The sequence below is a fragment of the Syngnathus leptorhynchus genome, chromosome 9 (genome assembly GCF_054491065.1).
Source record: "Syngnathus leptorhynchus isolate UIUO chromosome 9, UIUO_Slep, whole genome shotgun sequence".
Taxonomy (NCBI): Eukaryota; Metazoa; Chordata; class Actinopteri; order Syngnathiformes; family Syngnathidae; genus Syngnathus; species Syngnathus leptorhynchus.
The window spans coordinates 9,632,484-9,648,554 of NC_141203.1; the positions used below are offsets into that span (position 1 = coordinate 9,632,484).

General features: G+C 45.1%; 1 protein-coding gene across 4 annotated transcripts; it reads right to left on the reverse strand.

The window, feature by feature from the left end:
* Positions 1–64: 64 nt before the first annotated feature.
* On the reverse strand, positions 65–16,005 carry ranbp2 (RAN binding protein 2). 4 transcript variants are annotated; one of them, XM_085919711.1, is made up of 30 exons: positions 15,646–16,005; positions 14,547–14,614; positions 14,349–14,460; positions 13,871–14,023; positions 13,554–13,784; positions 13,309–13,451; positions 13,011–13,206; positions 12,753–12,887; positions 12,464–12,623; positions 12,019–12,200; positions 11,719–11,912; positions 11,480–11,603; positions 11,203–11,364; positions 10,959–11,096; positions 10,511–10,642; positions 10,199–10,420; positions 10,030–10,113; positions 9,483–9,627; positions 9,262–9,356; positions 4,508–9,149; positions 4,202–4,279; positions 3,294–3,455; positions 2,882–2,968; positions 2,626–2,801; positions 2,205–2,451; positions 2,030–2,119; positions 1,781–1,932; positions 1,416–1,689; positions 976–1,325; positions 65–810 (listed from the first exon to the last, which is right to left on the reverse strand). In XM_085919711.1, the coding sequence occupies exons 1-30, from the start codon at positions 15,715–15,717 to the stop codon at positions 505–507; spliced, it is 9,312 nt and encodes a 3,103-aa protein (XP_085775837.1). In that variant the 5' UTR covers positions 15,718–16,005; the 3' UTR covers positions 65–504. The 4 variants fall into 4 exon arrangements, with proteins under 4 accessions (XP_085775837.1, XP_085775836.1, XP_085775835.1 ...); XM_085919710.1 differs by lacking the exon at positions 4,202–4,279 and having other exon boundaries at positions 11,203–11,334; positions 15,646–16,002; XM_085919709.1 differs by lacking the exon at positions 4,202–4,279 and having other exon boundaries at positions 9,262–9,344; positions 15,646–16,002.
* Between the last annotated feature and the right edge of the window lie 66 nt (positions 16,006–16,071).

Sequence of the window (16,071 nt, forward strand, 5' to 3'; positions counted from 1 at the left end):
GGGTGGCCTTGGTCGGTACTACACTTGGTTGATAACGCTGTAAAGGATTGTTTGACTCCAAAAGTATGGAAATGAATTAGTCAAAGCATTTTTATTTAACGGCAAATTGATTTTCCTGAAGCTTTCCCCCGTATCATGGTATATGTGGGCAAAAATGAATACTGGGAAGGAGACAACACAAACAGGAAGTCCACGTGAAACAAGTAGAAAGCAATGGTGCTTTCAAATAACATTTGTTTAAATTAACATTTTTAAGATTGGTCAAAAAAGGGCCGTGTATGCGTGTAAAGAGTACCAATACATTCAAATTGAGCACATGCAAGACAAAAAAAAAAGTTAATGTACAATTCTATAGACAACAAATGTATGACATTTTCACACAGGACAGTGATATAGATAATGCGCCCCTTAAAAAATATTTGTGGCTCTTGACCAGTAGTGTTGTGGTCAGTGTGTAATTCTTTAATAAGACTGGACTGTGCGAGCTTCAAATGTCCATAAAGTCTAAATCTGACCACAGTCAGCAATAAGGAACTTCTTGGTGGGGACGCCTCCCTTTGTGCCGAGCTCGCCCATGTGTTGCACAATGTCCATGCCTTGCCGAACCCAGCCAAAAGCCACATGCTTGAAGTCCAGGTGCTCTGCCTTTTTCAGTGTGATAAAGAACTGGGAGTTGTTGGTATCGCGACCACGGTTGGCCATGGACAAGATGCCTGGACCCGTGTGGCGGACGTCGAAGTTCTCATCCTCGAACTTGGTGCCGTAGATTGATTTCCCGCCTGTGCCGTCGCTGTTAGTGATGTCACCGCCCTATGGGAGCCACAGGGAATAACAGTCAGTGGCAATACCTCTTTGTTTATTAAGTGGATACAACTCCAGTATAGTGACTATTTTATTGTTTTTACAATATAGTCTTATCGCTTTCACATTTTAAAAGAAAAACTAAGTTGATATAACTTTTAAAGTTTTCCTCACCTGACACATGAAGCCTGGTATGACCCTGTGGAAGATGGAGCCCTTCAGACCAAAGCCTTTCTCGCCTGTACAGAGCGCCCTGAAGTTTTCTGCCGTCTTGGGAACAAGGTGAGAGAAGAGCTCGATGGTGATGGTGCCGAGCGGTTGGCCGTCCGCCTCCAAGTTGAGGAACACTTGTGGATTAGAGTCTCTGGAGTGCTCCTGAATTCTGGACATGGGTGCGGCGGTGCACGAAGTGTCGTTTGGGCTGATGTGGCTTTGACATTCGCAGAAGGTCTTCTTGAAGGACGCGGCGATCTCCGGAGTTTTGAACTTGACCGCGAGCTGTTCTACTGCCCCCTCTGCGCTGTCTGGAAATGCAAAAAAAAAAAAAAAAAAAAAAGCATTTAAAAGCATCCCATTCCATCACACGTCATAGCTGTACGGCTGCCGTTGTGTACCCGAGTAGTCCGTGGCGGTCCAGATGAGAGCGTTGGCAGAGGTGTTCATGGGCTTCAGCTCCATCGCCTGGGAAATGTTGTGGTTGGCGCAAACCCGGAACACCTGCTCCCTCCTCATGAGGATCCGGTAGAAACGCTTGGCCGGGTGGAAGAGGATCTTGATGTCACCGACGCCGCGCTCCTTCCACTGGCTTAGGTCCCGGTCCCATCGGAAGAGCTTGGCGCGCTCCTTGAAGAGGATCTCTTCATCCTCCTCTCCAGACTTGGTTTCAACCTGAGAGGATGGAGTGAAGACAGCAACAGGACCAGACATTAAACAATCAAGATTTCAAACTTGTTTGCATGTCCATGTGTGAGCAAATTACCTCTGGTAAGGAAACGATGGGCTCAAAGTGTATGTCAACATTTTTCAGAGAGTTCTCTTCGTCACTTGCGCCCTCATCATTGTCCTTGGAGGATGCGGGGACCGAGGAACCAAATACAACCGCGCCTGCGTTTGCCCAAGAGAAGTTGGAATCTACGTACAGACACACAAAAACGCCACGACGCATTAAAACAACACAGCATATATGTCAGTGTAGACAAGAGAAAGGAAATAACACAAGCAAATGAACCTTGTGTTCCAAATGCAAAGCCTTCTGTATTTTTGGCCAGGTCAGCAAAAGAGAAGCCCTCTACCGCAGTGAAGCCAAAACTAGGTGTGCCTGTAAAGGAAGAAAATTCTCACCAAGAAACTCAATGTAAAACGTTCCTTTCATGTCAGACACATCATCTAACCCTAGTACAAACCTGCACTTGGAACAGCGGGAGGGAGAGCGAAGGGGGCAGCAGAGGGGGCAGGGGTGGTCTCCGGCGCCGGCTCAGTCTTAGTTGACAGGTCGATGGGAGAGCTGCTGCTGGGAGCTTGCGGTGGCACCTTTGCCGGCTGCTCTGACGCGTCTTCCTTTGGGGTGGATTCGCAATTCGTGGATGCCTCAGATGTCGGGTTCTCATCGGGTCCACCGGACTCTTTTTCACTGGTGTTTAACTGGGCATCCTAAAGTCATGAACGGAATAGTCAGAGTGATCGTAACACTACATTGTCAATTAGTCCTGAGAAAGGTGCTACAAAAAAAATAAAAATAAAAAATCCCCAAAAAGTAGCATTTATTTTTATGGGTGATAGGTTTAGCGTTAAATCCAACCACACAGACTTTGACCCTTTTCCTACCAGTTGCTGCTGAGCCTTTTGGACTTCAGTCTCAAAGTTGTCCGCCTTGTCAGGATCGGGGTCGCTGTCAGTGGTGCTCAAGCCACAAAAGAAGGTGGGTGGAAGCTGAAGGCTCTTGGCCTTCTCCTCTTCCTCGGGTGTTGGCTTCTTTTCCCAAACGACCTGGCAGTCGGGCTCTGAGTGGATCAGATAGAAAATATCAGTGAAATGATGGGGGGGGGGGGGGGGGGGGAGTACCAACTCAAAATTTCCATACCGTGAGCAGATACAGTGACTTTTTTTTCTGGAGGATCAGCGTAAAGTTTTCCATTCAAGGATTTCACTGCTGACTCGTAGTCCTCATCTACACAAAAAGGTCAAGAGAGAACAGAATTTATTGGACATGGAATAAACTCATTCTCATCATGATGTAAAAGAGACTTGAACATTTTCATGCTCAACTCCAACTTAAAATGTTTTCTCAGTATTTTGTCAAACATTATAAAATGGATTCAGATTTAATTCCCCCTAATTTTAAGAGTTATCAAAACATCAGTGTCCTCCTCAATGGTACTGTTGACAAAAGCGGGCCGCTGACCCCCGTTTACATTACGTCCGTGTCGGACTCATCTCGTGCTTCAGTCGCCATTGTTCAACTCCTACTGTCCAAAGTGAAAGTGCAGCCTCACCATCAGGTTGATTGTCACTGGTGTAGCCTGGTTCATTCTGGTAACAGAAAAAGGTGGGTGGCAGCAGTAATTTCCTGGCTAAAGCAGCTTGCTCAGCGGTGGGTTCCCTGACATACACAATCTCCACCTCAGAGTCCTCTTCTGACCCTGCACTGCTGACTCCTGTGACAAATGAAAAAAACAACAAAAAAAACAAGAGCCCGACAACATTAGTGAGTGACATTTGCGGTCAATAAGTACGTTTGGACCGCAAATGATGGGTTAGTTTTGCACACAACATATAATGCACAGCAAAAATAGACATGCATCCAAATTGATGCCATTTTCGAGAATAACAACATACGGAATGCATGCCGGCTCGGGGTGGTTCAAATCACAGACTTAAAAAGTGTGAAATTCTACACTGCTACACTGGACAATTTAACTTCGTGGAACTATGATTAGCATTTGCTGCCACACTAGACTGGGAATTGCATTTCACACTGTTGCCACTCTTCCTGCACTAAATTTGGAGTGCGAGTTGTTAAGACAGTCGAGACTCAGCTCACAATTTAGGCAGCATTGGCTTATGTAAAATCCCTCCTCTTGGTACCACTGATCAATCAATATTTGAGACAACCATTAAAAGGGTAGCACTGTCTCTGGCCCTGAAACTAATCAAAGATAAACTAATCATAGATAGATATTATTTCTTATCTCAATTTGTCCACAACATGAATCACAATAGTGCAGAGAACAATATTGCAAAGAAAATGTTTGACTTGACTTCCAGTTCAAATGCAACATTTTCTACACAGGCATGCAGATGTTAGTTTTCCTGTTTTCCACGCCGTGCATGTGGGTTATTCCTTTCTACCACCCAAGTGACAGCTGGAAAGTGTTAAGGCACACTGAGGTCATTAGAGTACCTGGACTTTCAAACCGAGCGCTCGTTGTGCTTGTCCAAAAGGCCGTTGGGTTATCTTTGAAAAGTCTAAAATCCAGTCCTAAAGGATGATGGGTTTTTGGGTTAACAGGAACTAAATGGAAAGGCCATCGCCATTAGCCAAAATTGAGAAAGAAATATGTTTCTTGTTTTTCTTTGCTTAATGTTAGCATTATATTTTAAGGATATTTATGTGATTAAATTGATTTTTCTTTTTTTAGGGGGCGGCACACTAAATGTTCCCTTTCCGAAAAGAACATTTGAAAAACATTGTGCAAATTGCGCTTACCCTTTTGTGGAATTTTGAAGGCAGGTGGCACAGGCGAAGCCTTGTTAGGCTGCGGGGAATCTTTGGTTTTCAAACTGGCTTCGCAGTCACCGCTATCAGAGTTGGATTTTGGGCTGCCAAATATCTTCTGAAGACTGTCCGAGCCAAACACGAACTTAGGGGGCGACATCACTGACTTGGTGGGGTTGAGAGGGCTCTGAGAACCGGATGTTTTGCTCTCAATGAAGAGTTCGGTGCGTTCCTTTGTGGTGGCTTCCAAAATAGCAATGGCCGCCTTCCCGCACACAGTTTTGGAGTCTCCGCTGCCCTGAGAAACGATGGATGCCACAGGGGTCATAAGTTCCACTTTCTCCTGAGCAATCTTGGCCTCATCAAAAACCTGCTTAAAGGTGTTTGCCGTTTCCTGCAATTTGAATCTCACAGCCAGCTGCTCCACTTTACCCTCTCCTTCCTCAGCAAAATCCAGTGCGCTCCACACCCAGGCCTTCTCAGCACCCTTCATGGGTTCTAGCTTCATTGCTGCCGTGATCCATTGATTAGCGCAGATCTTAAGTACCTGGTCTCGCCTCATAATCAACCTGACCCGTTTGGTGTTATAGTTCTGTAAGATTTTGAGATCTCCAATACCTCTCTCCTTCCACTGACTCGCTTCTTTATCGTAACGATAAAGTTTGGCTCTATGACTGAAGACGACCTGTTCATCTTCTTCACCCGTGGAAATCTCAACCAGGTCAGGCAGGGGAACGACAGGGTCAAAGTACAGACCGTCTCTCTCCTCATCTTGCGTAACATCTTGCTCTTCGTCTGTGCCCACCGAGGATTGGCTCTGGTTGAATTTGGCGGGAGGCTTGGAGGGACTTATGCCAGGTTGGAAGCTGAAGCTGAAACCACCCATGGACTCCCCAAAGCGGAATAAGTTCTTTCTTAGTGGGCTGCTGGCAAGTGGAGAGGCATAGACCGATGAATCGGCCGTGTCATCCAAAGCCTCTTCTCTCAGGTCGTAGTTGTCCCACTCTAAGGTAGGGCCGGTGCTTTCACTGTGAGGCTTGAATAAAAGACTCGACTTCACATTAGACGACGCAAGCTTGTTGTCATCGTCGTTGATCTTTGTTTTGTCGTCCGTCAAAAATGATTTCAGGTCTTTCAAACCAGACTTCATCTCCTCAGCTTTCTGAATCAGGTGTGCAGTCCTGCCCGAGTCGACCAGTTTGTGAGGGGTTTGCAGGGGGATGTCTAAGAGGAGCCGCTGACATTCCTCAAACTTGGCCTTGAATTCCTCAGCGAGTTCCGGGGTTTTAAATTTGGCGGCCAACTGTTCAGGTTTGGCATCGCCGTCGGAGAAATCATTGGCCAGCCACATCCACGCTTTATCCGAGCCCGCCAGCGGCTTGAGATTCATGGTGGTAGTGATCCAGTGGTTGGCGCACACCTTCAGAACTTGCTCTCTTCTCATCAAAACCCGAAGTCTGCCATTGGATTTGTTTTTCAGAAATTTCAGAATTCCCACCCCGCGCTCTTTCCACTGACTGGTGTTTGTGTCAAACCGGAAGAGTTTGACACGCTGGGAATAAAGAACCTGTTCATCCTCCTCCCCTGTGACAAGGTCAACCTTCTCGGGCATTTGAACCACCGGTTCAAACTGGATGTCATCGTTTTCTTCAGTTTTATACATATCGTCTTCCCCTTGCTCATTTGTCTTGGTCGGGGTTGATGAAAACAGTTGTTCGCCAGCGCCAGAGAAACCTTTGAAATCGAGGTCCTTCTGACCAAACTGGAAGTCTGAAGCAGATGACTTTGCCAGGTCTGCAAAACTGAAAGCGTTTGTTTTACCAGATATTAATGGATTTGTCTCAAACTCTTTACTGAGCTCTTGAGGGCTAGAATCATTTTCTTTCACTTTATGTTGATCAGCTATATTTTGAAGCAAGCTGGAGGCCGAACCGGAAGCCACCTGATCGCGTGGGGTAGACGACTGATCGGTTTCATCTTTTGCGGTGCCGGGAATTCCAAATGTAAAGCCACCTGCAGGCATGGGCAATGAGAAAGAGAATCCAGAAGAACTTGTTGTGCTCGGAGGAGCAGACGGGGAAGCTTCAAACTTGAAAGAAGAGGCAGAGGTCCCAGCTTTGTTTTGGCCAAACTGAAATGAGCTTGCAGCTCCAAAAGGTGTACTGAAGCCGCTTCCAGTGGGCTGGCCTGCCGGTGTTTTCACTCCAAAGTTGAAGCTGAAAGCGGAAGCTGACGAAGTAGCACTACTTGTGCTTTTCATGTTGGGATTCGGTTTCAAACAGGCAACACATTTACTGCTCGCAGCTTCATTTGTCAACAAACAAGAGTCACAATTCCATTGACCCTCTTTCTTGGAAAACATGGCTTGTAACGATGTAACCTTCTGCCGATCGTCTTTTGCGATGTCAGCTCCGAAAGCGGAAAATGGTGCTGCTGTTGATTGATTTGCAACCACGGGAGCTTCCGCTTTTGGTTCGCTGCTGCGCTTGGGATTTGTACAGCTGACACAATTCTCTGCATCAACTTTATTTAAGACATAGCACGCAGAGCACTCCCACTGACCGGGTTTCTTTGCAAATTTGGAGCCAAACCCAGAACTCGCAATGGATTCTGAGTTGCTACCTGCAGACGTACTTTGCTTTTCGATTGTGTCAGCGGGTTTACTAGAACTTGTTCGCTTGGGATTTGTACAGCTGACACAATTCTCTGCATCAACTTTATTGATGACATAGCACGCAGAGCACTCCCACTGACCGGGTTTCTTTGCAAATTTGGAGCCAAACCCAGAACTCGCAATGGATTCTGAGTTGCTACCTGCAGACGTACTTTGCTTTTCGATTGTGTCAGCGGGTTTACTAGAACTTGTTCGCTTGGGATTTGTACAGCTGACACAATTCTCTGCATCAGCTTTATTCATGACATAGCACGCAGAGCACTCCCACTGACCTGGTTTCTTTGCAAATTTGGAGCCAAACCCAGAACTTGCAATGGATTCGGAGTTGCTACTTGCAGACGCACTTTGCTTTTCTATTGTGTCAGCGGGTTGACTAGAACTTGAACTTGTGCCAAATGTAAAAGATGAAGTTCCAGAAGTATTAAATACAGGAAAGGGGGAACCACTACTGCTGGTTTTCTGTTCACTTGTCCCGAACTTGAAAGTGTCACTTGTCCCAAATTTGAAGGTAAGGGGAGTGCCTTTTGTTTCATTTTCGGTCCCCTTGTCTGGTGTCGTGGTGGAATTGGGATTGGGACTTTGGCAGGAAAGGCACCTCGCAGCCTCTGGTTTATTTCTCACGTAGCAGTCAGCGCAATTCCATTCGCCTGCTTTTAATGCAAACTTTGCTTTGAGAGTTTCCAATGGTTTAGACGTTTGTGTGTCATCTTCTTTCTTCTCTTGTGGGCTTTCTTGTGATTTCACCACCAGGCTCTGGGCTTCTTCAAACTTACTCTTAAAGAGCGACGCCTCATCTATTGTTTTGAAGCGGATGGCGAGTTGCTCAGACTTGGGCTTTTCGTCTGCATAGTCGATGGCATTCCATACCCACGATTTATCAGAACCAGCGTTTGGTTTCAGTTTCATATCAGTGGTAATGTAGTGGTTAGCGCATATCTTCAGGACTTGCTCCCGTCTCATTAAGAGTCGAACTTTGGCCGTTGTGATATGTTTCAGGATTTTAACATTGCCAATGCCTCGTTCCTTCCACTCCTTGGTCTCGGTGTCGAATCTATACAGCTTTGCTCTGTTGCAAAACAATTCCTCCTCATCTTCCTCACCTGTTTTCACATCAACCTTATCAGGAAGTGGTACGATGGGTTCAAAGTGAGGTCCATCATCATCGTCGTCATCGTCCTCCTCAACATGACTGCTATCGTTGTCACTATCGTCTGCGTTTTCATCTTCGGGTGCAGACCTGGCATTACCAAACGTTGGCTGGGCAACATCCCCAAATTTAAATGGCTGCTCCACTTTTCCAAAAAGACTCAAAGGGCCTGTGCTTTGCACTGTATTAGCAAATGAGAAGCCGGATGCATTCTTATTGCCAAAAGTGAAAATACTCGCTTGCTTTGCTGTCTGCTCTTGAGCAGGAGGCTTCTCTGGCAAAGTATTTGTCTTACTGGGGATGTCAGATGTAAGAAGACCAAGCAAACTTTCACTGGGTTTAGCTTTGGATGCTGAGAATGTGAAATCTCCATCGTTGGATTTAAAGTTGGAGTTGAATTTAAAGGCAGCTGATGGTGTCGATTGGGAAACCGTGTTCGTTCCAAAACTTGGGACCTTGGGTACTTCAGAGGGTACCTGCTGACCAAAGGAGAGCTTCCCAAAATCCATAAGTTTCCCTTCATTGTTCTTTGGTGGCTGAGCAGGGATTACAGATGGTTTAGTAAAATAACCAGGCTCGGGTAAAGGAGGGTTGGTACTTTGGTGAGGTATACTCTGTCCATAATATTCTTCACTATACGGTGACAGGAGATTGGTTGCTGGCGATTCAAATCGAAGAGGGGCGGCGAAGGTCTGCTCTTGAGGGGGGTAAACGCAAGCAGGGGCCGTTTGCATTGGAGGAGTATGGGTCGGCGGCTGATAGGCATACATATGCTGCTGAGGTGGCATGCGGTTCATGCCGTACATTGGGCCCTGTGTATAAAAAAAAAAAAAAAAAAAAAAAAAAAAAAAGGGGGGGGGGGGGGGGGGGGGAGTCATTTTCAGCACGATGAGATTTTGCATACTAACACAACGCTTAGTTTACCTTTGTGGGGGTTACATTTGTAGTTGTGCGCAGGAGATACTGAGAGTTGTATGCTGGAGACTGATTGTAGTAACCAGAGGGACCTGTAGTGGAAACTTGACCACCAGAGCACAAACATGAAGAAAGACTCTTCCATCAAATAGCTACCTACTCTTGTTTGTTATCAATAGCAATCCTACATAGCATTTAAAAAAATGGTGCGCTCCAAAAATGACACTGACCTGTCAGAGGGGCCCCATGGTAAGGCTGGACAGGAGTAAAAGACTCTTGCAGCCCTTCAGCGCCATAACTCTCAGGATACATTTTGTGATGAGGAGAGCTGAAGCTGTTTGATGAAGAGTTGTGTCTCAGGTCATGGACCTCATTCTGCAACAAGAAAAGCCTCGTGGCTCAATTGGACGCATCGCAGGCGCTCCTTAGATAACCTCTTTGAATAATGTTTAACAAAACAATTGGTCGGCTCTAGACTAGATATCTTGGGGTTCAATAAACCGCAAACAAGTGACATGATGTAATCGATATTATTCCTCAGTAGTGAAGTGACAGCAATGCGAGTGCACACACGCACACAGAAATGTTCAGTGGAACTGACTTCATTGATCATACAAGTGGGTAGCTACTTTGCAGTCAAACATGAGGTTACACAAAAAAAATTGTGTATCACTAATATCTAAACTATGAAGCAACAGCAAATGTTTCCTTCACATCATACAGAATAATATAAAATAAATGGACAAACACTGCTTACATTACAATTCATAAACATACCTTCAAGGCTTCAACTTGCTGACACAGCATTTGGAGGAGACTTTTCTGGTCCTCCACCCAATGAGGTGATATTTTTGGAGAAATCTAAGACAGGAATGAAATAGTAGGACAACATTTAACCAAAAAAGATGGTTATCAAGTAAAAAGCTATTAAGTAACCGAAGCCTACCAGGTGCCTTTTGGAAGGAGAAACTATGCTTTTGTTAGGGGAGGGACTGGAAAACTTCATGTGTGATATGGTGGCACTGGTGTCTGTGGGATAAGCAGGACTTGAATGGGTCGGTCCCATAAAACCACCGTTCTTCTCCTCTTCTTCATCCTCTCCACTCTCGCCAAGTTGATGGTTCACATCATTTAGAAGGTCGACAACTTCTTCCATGGACACTGGAAGCTGGAATACGATACACAAGCAATGACTTGAAAGCTTTTAGAGCGTGTGAACACTCAGACTCACACTAAGAAGAAAAAGAATAAGCATTACTTTTTCAACCTCATCCGCATTGGCATTGTAGATCTTTAAGAGGTAAATCCGGAATTTCTTCAGAAAAGTGATACACCTGTCCTGTGTCTCCTCAACTCCATTGCTGGCCTCCTCTGACAGCCGCTGGTAGATCTTTCCAACAAAACATGGTTATTAATTAATTGAGATTATTAATGTTCACACGTACAAATTACGTGTGATGCATTTATAAACAGACTATGGTGAGGTTTTATAAATCATTGAGTCAAAAGAGGTGACAGAACATTTCAGCATCATGAGAGCTAACAGATCAGATAACAAAAATGCAATTTTATTAGAATCATAACAGCGTATTGACATAAATGACAAATAACGGTAGGTTTATCAAATGACTATATCTGAAATGTTCCTAAACTAAATCTCTACAATAATTGGTCAGACACGCAATGAGTAAAATCAGCCAACCAACCTGCGCCAAATGCCAGACAGATGACATGTTATTGATGGACTCCAATGTTGAAATGGCTTCCTCCGTCTTGCCCTCAATGTCAAGAAGAGACGCATGTGCGACTTTGGCTTCCTCCTCAAGCCCCTTCACCGAGGACACCTGAGCAGGAGAAAAGTTGGGTGTATTCAATAATGGTCTGCTGGCAAACCCAATGCAATGTCATCTTTTGTCACAAGGGTAGACCATTTCAATTGGGAGTACTAACCCGAATGTCTTTGGATGGAAAGTGTATGTAGAGGGGGTCGAGGGGTTCTGGTATGCTTCGTCTGTTTTTGATCTTGTCCAACAGTAAAAGGACAACCTTCCAGTAATGGACACTGCGGCTGATGTACTCCTTCTGGTCATAGTAGGAGTTAACGCCATCACCCTTTCATTTACAAAATGTGCAGATGAGCCTGTCGCTGCAGCTTGATTGATCAACTGTTTTTCCAAACGCATACATATGTCAATCTACAAAAAAATAATAATAATAATCTACTTACTGTCTGGCTGAGACACTGAGCCCAGTAGATAGCCAATGCTGGATGCAGCCCGTGTTTCTCTCCGGCTCTCAATGTATTCAGTCCATGTTGTACGATCATTCGCAATTTGGCTGACATTCCAGGACTTAAAAAAAAACAAATAAAGAAAACAAAACAACAAAAAACATGAACTCTTCCAAAAAAATGAATAGGGATTTTTTTGCACTGATTTTACAGTTGGCTAAAGCTGTTACACTCACAGGGCTTGTTTGTGAATAAGACTATAGACTGCATCCCACCACTCCCTCTGTCTCTCGGTGGTCAAGAGGCGAAGGAGGGGAAGAGGGAGGCAGCGAGGCTCATAGAGCTGCTGCTGCTGGTTTATGCCACTGCTTATCTTTGCCGTCTCCTGCAGTTGACAATGGCTGCAGAACACCACACCAAGTATAAAGACCTGCAAAGACCAGAAACAGATTTATCCAGTTGGTTTACTCAAGAGGTTACTGGAATAGAATGGCCAAGGTTAGTTTATGGACTATGACGCGAGGGCTTTCACCGACCTCTAAATCCAGAAGGCAGATGGATTCTGGTGCATTTGTGTCCAATTTGGAAGTTTCTAGGTTAAGTCTAGGAAAAAGTTGCTGTAGCCAGGCCCGCAAGGATGGTTTTTGTCCAAGAAGGGACCACTGCAACCCCAACCAGCTTAAATGTTGCAAGTCTCCGCAATGCAACACAACAGAACCTACAGAAGAGACACAATTTATTGCACTGTTGTGATTGGATTTCTAAACGGATGAATATGCTTTGTTCATAAAGTTTGCTTGTGGAATTGGGCTATTCGAATGGCCTTTGAATGTTTGACTTTTGTGAGAAATACCTCACACCCCACATCGACAACATGATCTAAATGTATAATATCAAGATTGCAGTTTTTGTAGCAATACCCTTCTCACAAAACCAAATGTTTCAGTTCATATTTGCCATCAGTGTATTGTGGTTCTGTACCTGCATCCCACTTGGCTAGCTGGGAGATTTCTGGAGCTTGTGCTTTAATAAAACGAATGTCATCATTGGCAATAAAAGAGGATCCCGTCGAGGCCTGCGGTCCTAACAGTAGTTCAACTAGAGAGTCCTGACCGCTACGGTTCCCAAATGCCTCCACCACCTACGCACATACAAAGAAAACAAAAACAAAACAAACATGTGGTCAACGGCCATTGTAAACATTTTGCAACAAAAATGTTGCAAAGGACGCTGACGGTTCACACAGATAATCAACAAAAATCATGCATACCTCTCTGATCAAGCTGCATGGATCAGTGCTCAGATTAAGCAGCATGTGGCCAGCCTGACTCTGTCTGTCGTTAGCCAGCAGCTCGAGAAGTTGTGGTGCAGACTGATCTCTCTTGGTCACCTTTGGCTTGGGAACCTAGTCGGCAGACAAAAACAAGTCTCAAACCAAGTGTGCTACCATACGCCTTGCGTGTCACTAAAAAATGTTGACAATACAACATTGTGGAAAGCAGTTGCATTCCTGTCAGGGGTTCATTACCTGTAGGGCCAGCAAATAGCAGAGCGCCGCCAGGTCTATGACCGCCCTCCATTTCTGTTGGCGTTCCTGAGCCAGCTTCAAGAGCAGTGTGCCAGCATGCAGGTACAGGTGAGCTCGCATCTCTGCAAACATCTCGCAAAGGTCGTCTGTGTGCTGGCCTGCAACACCTCTCATCTTCTGCATAGCTTGGTCAAAACTGCGCGTGTGCAAGAAGATGGCAAAAATATAAGGCATAAGGGATTAGAATCAGCCAATTTCCCAGCATCCGCTCACAACTGGAAACGCAACACACACTCACCACTGGAGCGCGTCAAGGCAGGACTGCACAGCGCTTCCTGAGAAAGTGATTCTCACAAGGTTGCAGTGGGCCAAGAGCAGCTCTCTCTGAAGACGTCGACACATCTTGTCATTGCTGGACACGCTGGGCTGAGTAAGGTAATCCTGAAAATTGTTGGTCCAAGTGGATTTTGGTCAATGACAAAGCAAAAATAAAAACACATCCGGTGCAGCTTTCTGAAATCCTCCATTTGTGGCCATACTGACCTGAAGCGTGTGCACCACCACAGTGTACCAGTCCAGGCTGTGGCGCAGGAGGCCCCTTCTTTCAGTGGCCAGGCAGTGCTTGACGGCCTCCTCCAGGCGACCATCCTGACAAAATAGCTGCACCAGCTTCACGTTAACGTGCGCATCTCCTGGTCGTGCTGCCAGCTCAGCTTGAAGGAGATCAAACAGTCGGTTCCAGCCCTGCTGACCTTGACGACTCAACAGACGCTCCTTCACAAATGGGAAGAGATAGAATGCATACCTTTAGTTACAAAGGCCAGTCAAACCAGTTGGCTGAGACGATCAAAATCTCTCACCTTCAGGTTGAAAACTGCTGGGTTCCCTGGCAACAATTTGGCAGCCTTGTCTACCCAAAACTCGGCTCTGCTGTCGCTTTCCTCTTTGGCGACCAGTAGCTCAGCCACCTTCAGCACCAGGTCTCTCTGGACCGGGTTCAAGTCCACAGAGCGCTGCATACACGGCACAAAGGACATTTAGATACACAATGACTCAGTGAATACACAGAGGTCAGCAAAATACAGATACACATCAGACTGGCCGTTTTTAAGAACAGAATGGCAGACATTCAGTTAGCAGCATCTCAGTTGGCACCAAAGCATTTACAAGTTAAAAGTTGGAAACAATTAAGAATGTGGGTACATTTACACACATTTTAACTGAATTTAAATGCTCGATTTGACAAAGAGACCACAGGGCACTAAACAAAACAATTTAAAAAAGTAAAAGCACCACAGACTTCCTATTTCCTACTAGCAACCTCCATGGCCATCTTACCTTGTAGCATCCCACTGCCTTGTTGACGTCTCCCTCTCGCTCATAGAGCTGTCCGAGAAATTTGTGTGCTTTGGGATCCCTCTCTTGGACTTTGAGATACTCTGATACATGTCTAAGACAACAAAATCAATATATTTAAAAAAGCACTGCCACTACATTATTCACCCCCCCCCCCCCCCCCCCCACACTCATACTTACCTTTTAGCCATTTCATACTCCTTGGCTTCAAAGTATAGTTTAGCAAATAAAAATCCCTTGACAGGTCTCTGTAAATGACAAACATACAAAGAGATTTTGATTGAACAACAACCAAAGAAAATGGGTATTTTTTTCCCCCTTGGATGTCTGAGATATATTACAGCAGCTATGGCATAATTTCAGACAAGTAGATACTGTGACCCTTCTCTTCTGTAAACACAAATTTCAAAACACAACCCGCCAAAATTAAGGTTTACGTCTAGTACTGTGTTGAGTATCAACGGGGGGGAAGAGAACGAGTAACGTAGGTGATTCCAGTCTTGAACCAGCGATAGAAAAAGTCCGATGGTCTCTTAGCTCGTTTTGCACAATTTGTAGTTGTCTTTCTATCATCAGCGCTCATAATGCCAGCATAGTACTAAAAATGTCGAGACATTTTGGATTGAAATCAGCTGATTACTACATATACTATAATGAATGGCACATTTATTAACTTCACGTTGACCAGCACACAAAGGCAATCAAATTTAGTTGATCCGAAATGATCATTACGATAATTTATACTGAACTTAACGTCTGTGTGTGAAACAACATGATTAAATCACACATGTGTGTAAATATTTAACCACTTATAAGACTTCAGTTTAGTTATTCTGCTTCACTGTCTTGATGAGTAATTCGAAAAGGCGATCAAACGTCAACCGAAGTGACCGGCTTACTTGTGTATCGTTCAAACTATAAATGCTATATAATAAAACGGACACATTTGATCATAACGACCCTTGTGGAAGTGTTTTTAGTCTGTCCAAACAAGCTAGGTAGCAATAGCTTAGCTTCTCTGGCCAGCCCACGCCGCGCGCCTTCTCGACATTCAAGGGGAGGGACACGGTTAGCGTCATAACGCCGGTTAGCTAAAGCCACTAGCACGCAAGGACTCGCAGAACTCTTATCGATCTGTAGACCCCCCCTCCAACTCAAGATTAGTTTCATTTTGTTTGTGACTCATTTGGTGTTTCTTTCGATGCGAATTGACTTGAGATTCGGTGAAGAAGGAACACAGTTAGCAATGTTAACATTAGCCGCCACCGGTTCCACTTACCTCTTTGAGTGAGGGAGACGACGTCTGCACGGAGGCCACATACCGGTCGACTTCAGCTTTACTTCGCCTCATGTCTTCTCGAGTACAGGGCACTAAATAAGTTGGTAACGTTGTTGAGAATGAGATTCGTCACCAATTACAAAGGTGAACATTAAAAGTGATCACGCCGTCACATAACCCGCTCGTGATATTATTGCGCAGACTCGGCCAACGTCAAATGGTAGAAGCGTCACATGGGTGGAGCTCCGGCTCGAATCGGCCTGTCTGTCCAATCAGAGCAGAGTATACTGGTGACGCAGTTTCAGTTTTGTGAAGGGGCGGGGCTCAAGCGTCGTGAGAACTGAATGGTTGAAGTTGGGCACTGTTTAAATGTCGAATGGGAAAAGTTTTTTGTTTTTTTTTTGCATTTAAGAACTCCACAAGTCC

Excerpts from the sequence above, each read along its gene's own strand:
- ranbp2 (XM_085919711.1), bottom strand. The coding sequence starts at position 15,717 with ATGAGGCGAAGTAAAGCTGAAGTCGACCGGTATGTGGCCTCCGTGCAG. Across the intron at positions 14,615-15,645 it reads CGTCTCCCTCACTCAAAGAG|AGACCTGTCAAGGGATTTTT; the intron begins GTAAGTGGAACC and ends TGTCATTTACAG. Across the intron at positions 4,280-4,507 it reads CTTCAAAATTCCACAAAAGG|GACTGGATTTTAGACTTTTC; the intron begins GTAAGCGCAATT and ends ATCATCCTTTAG.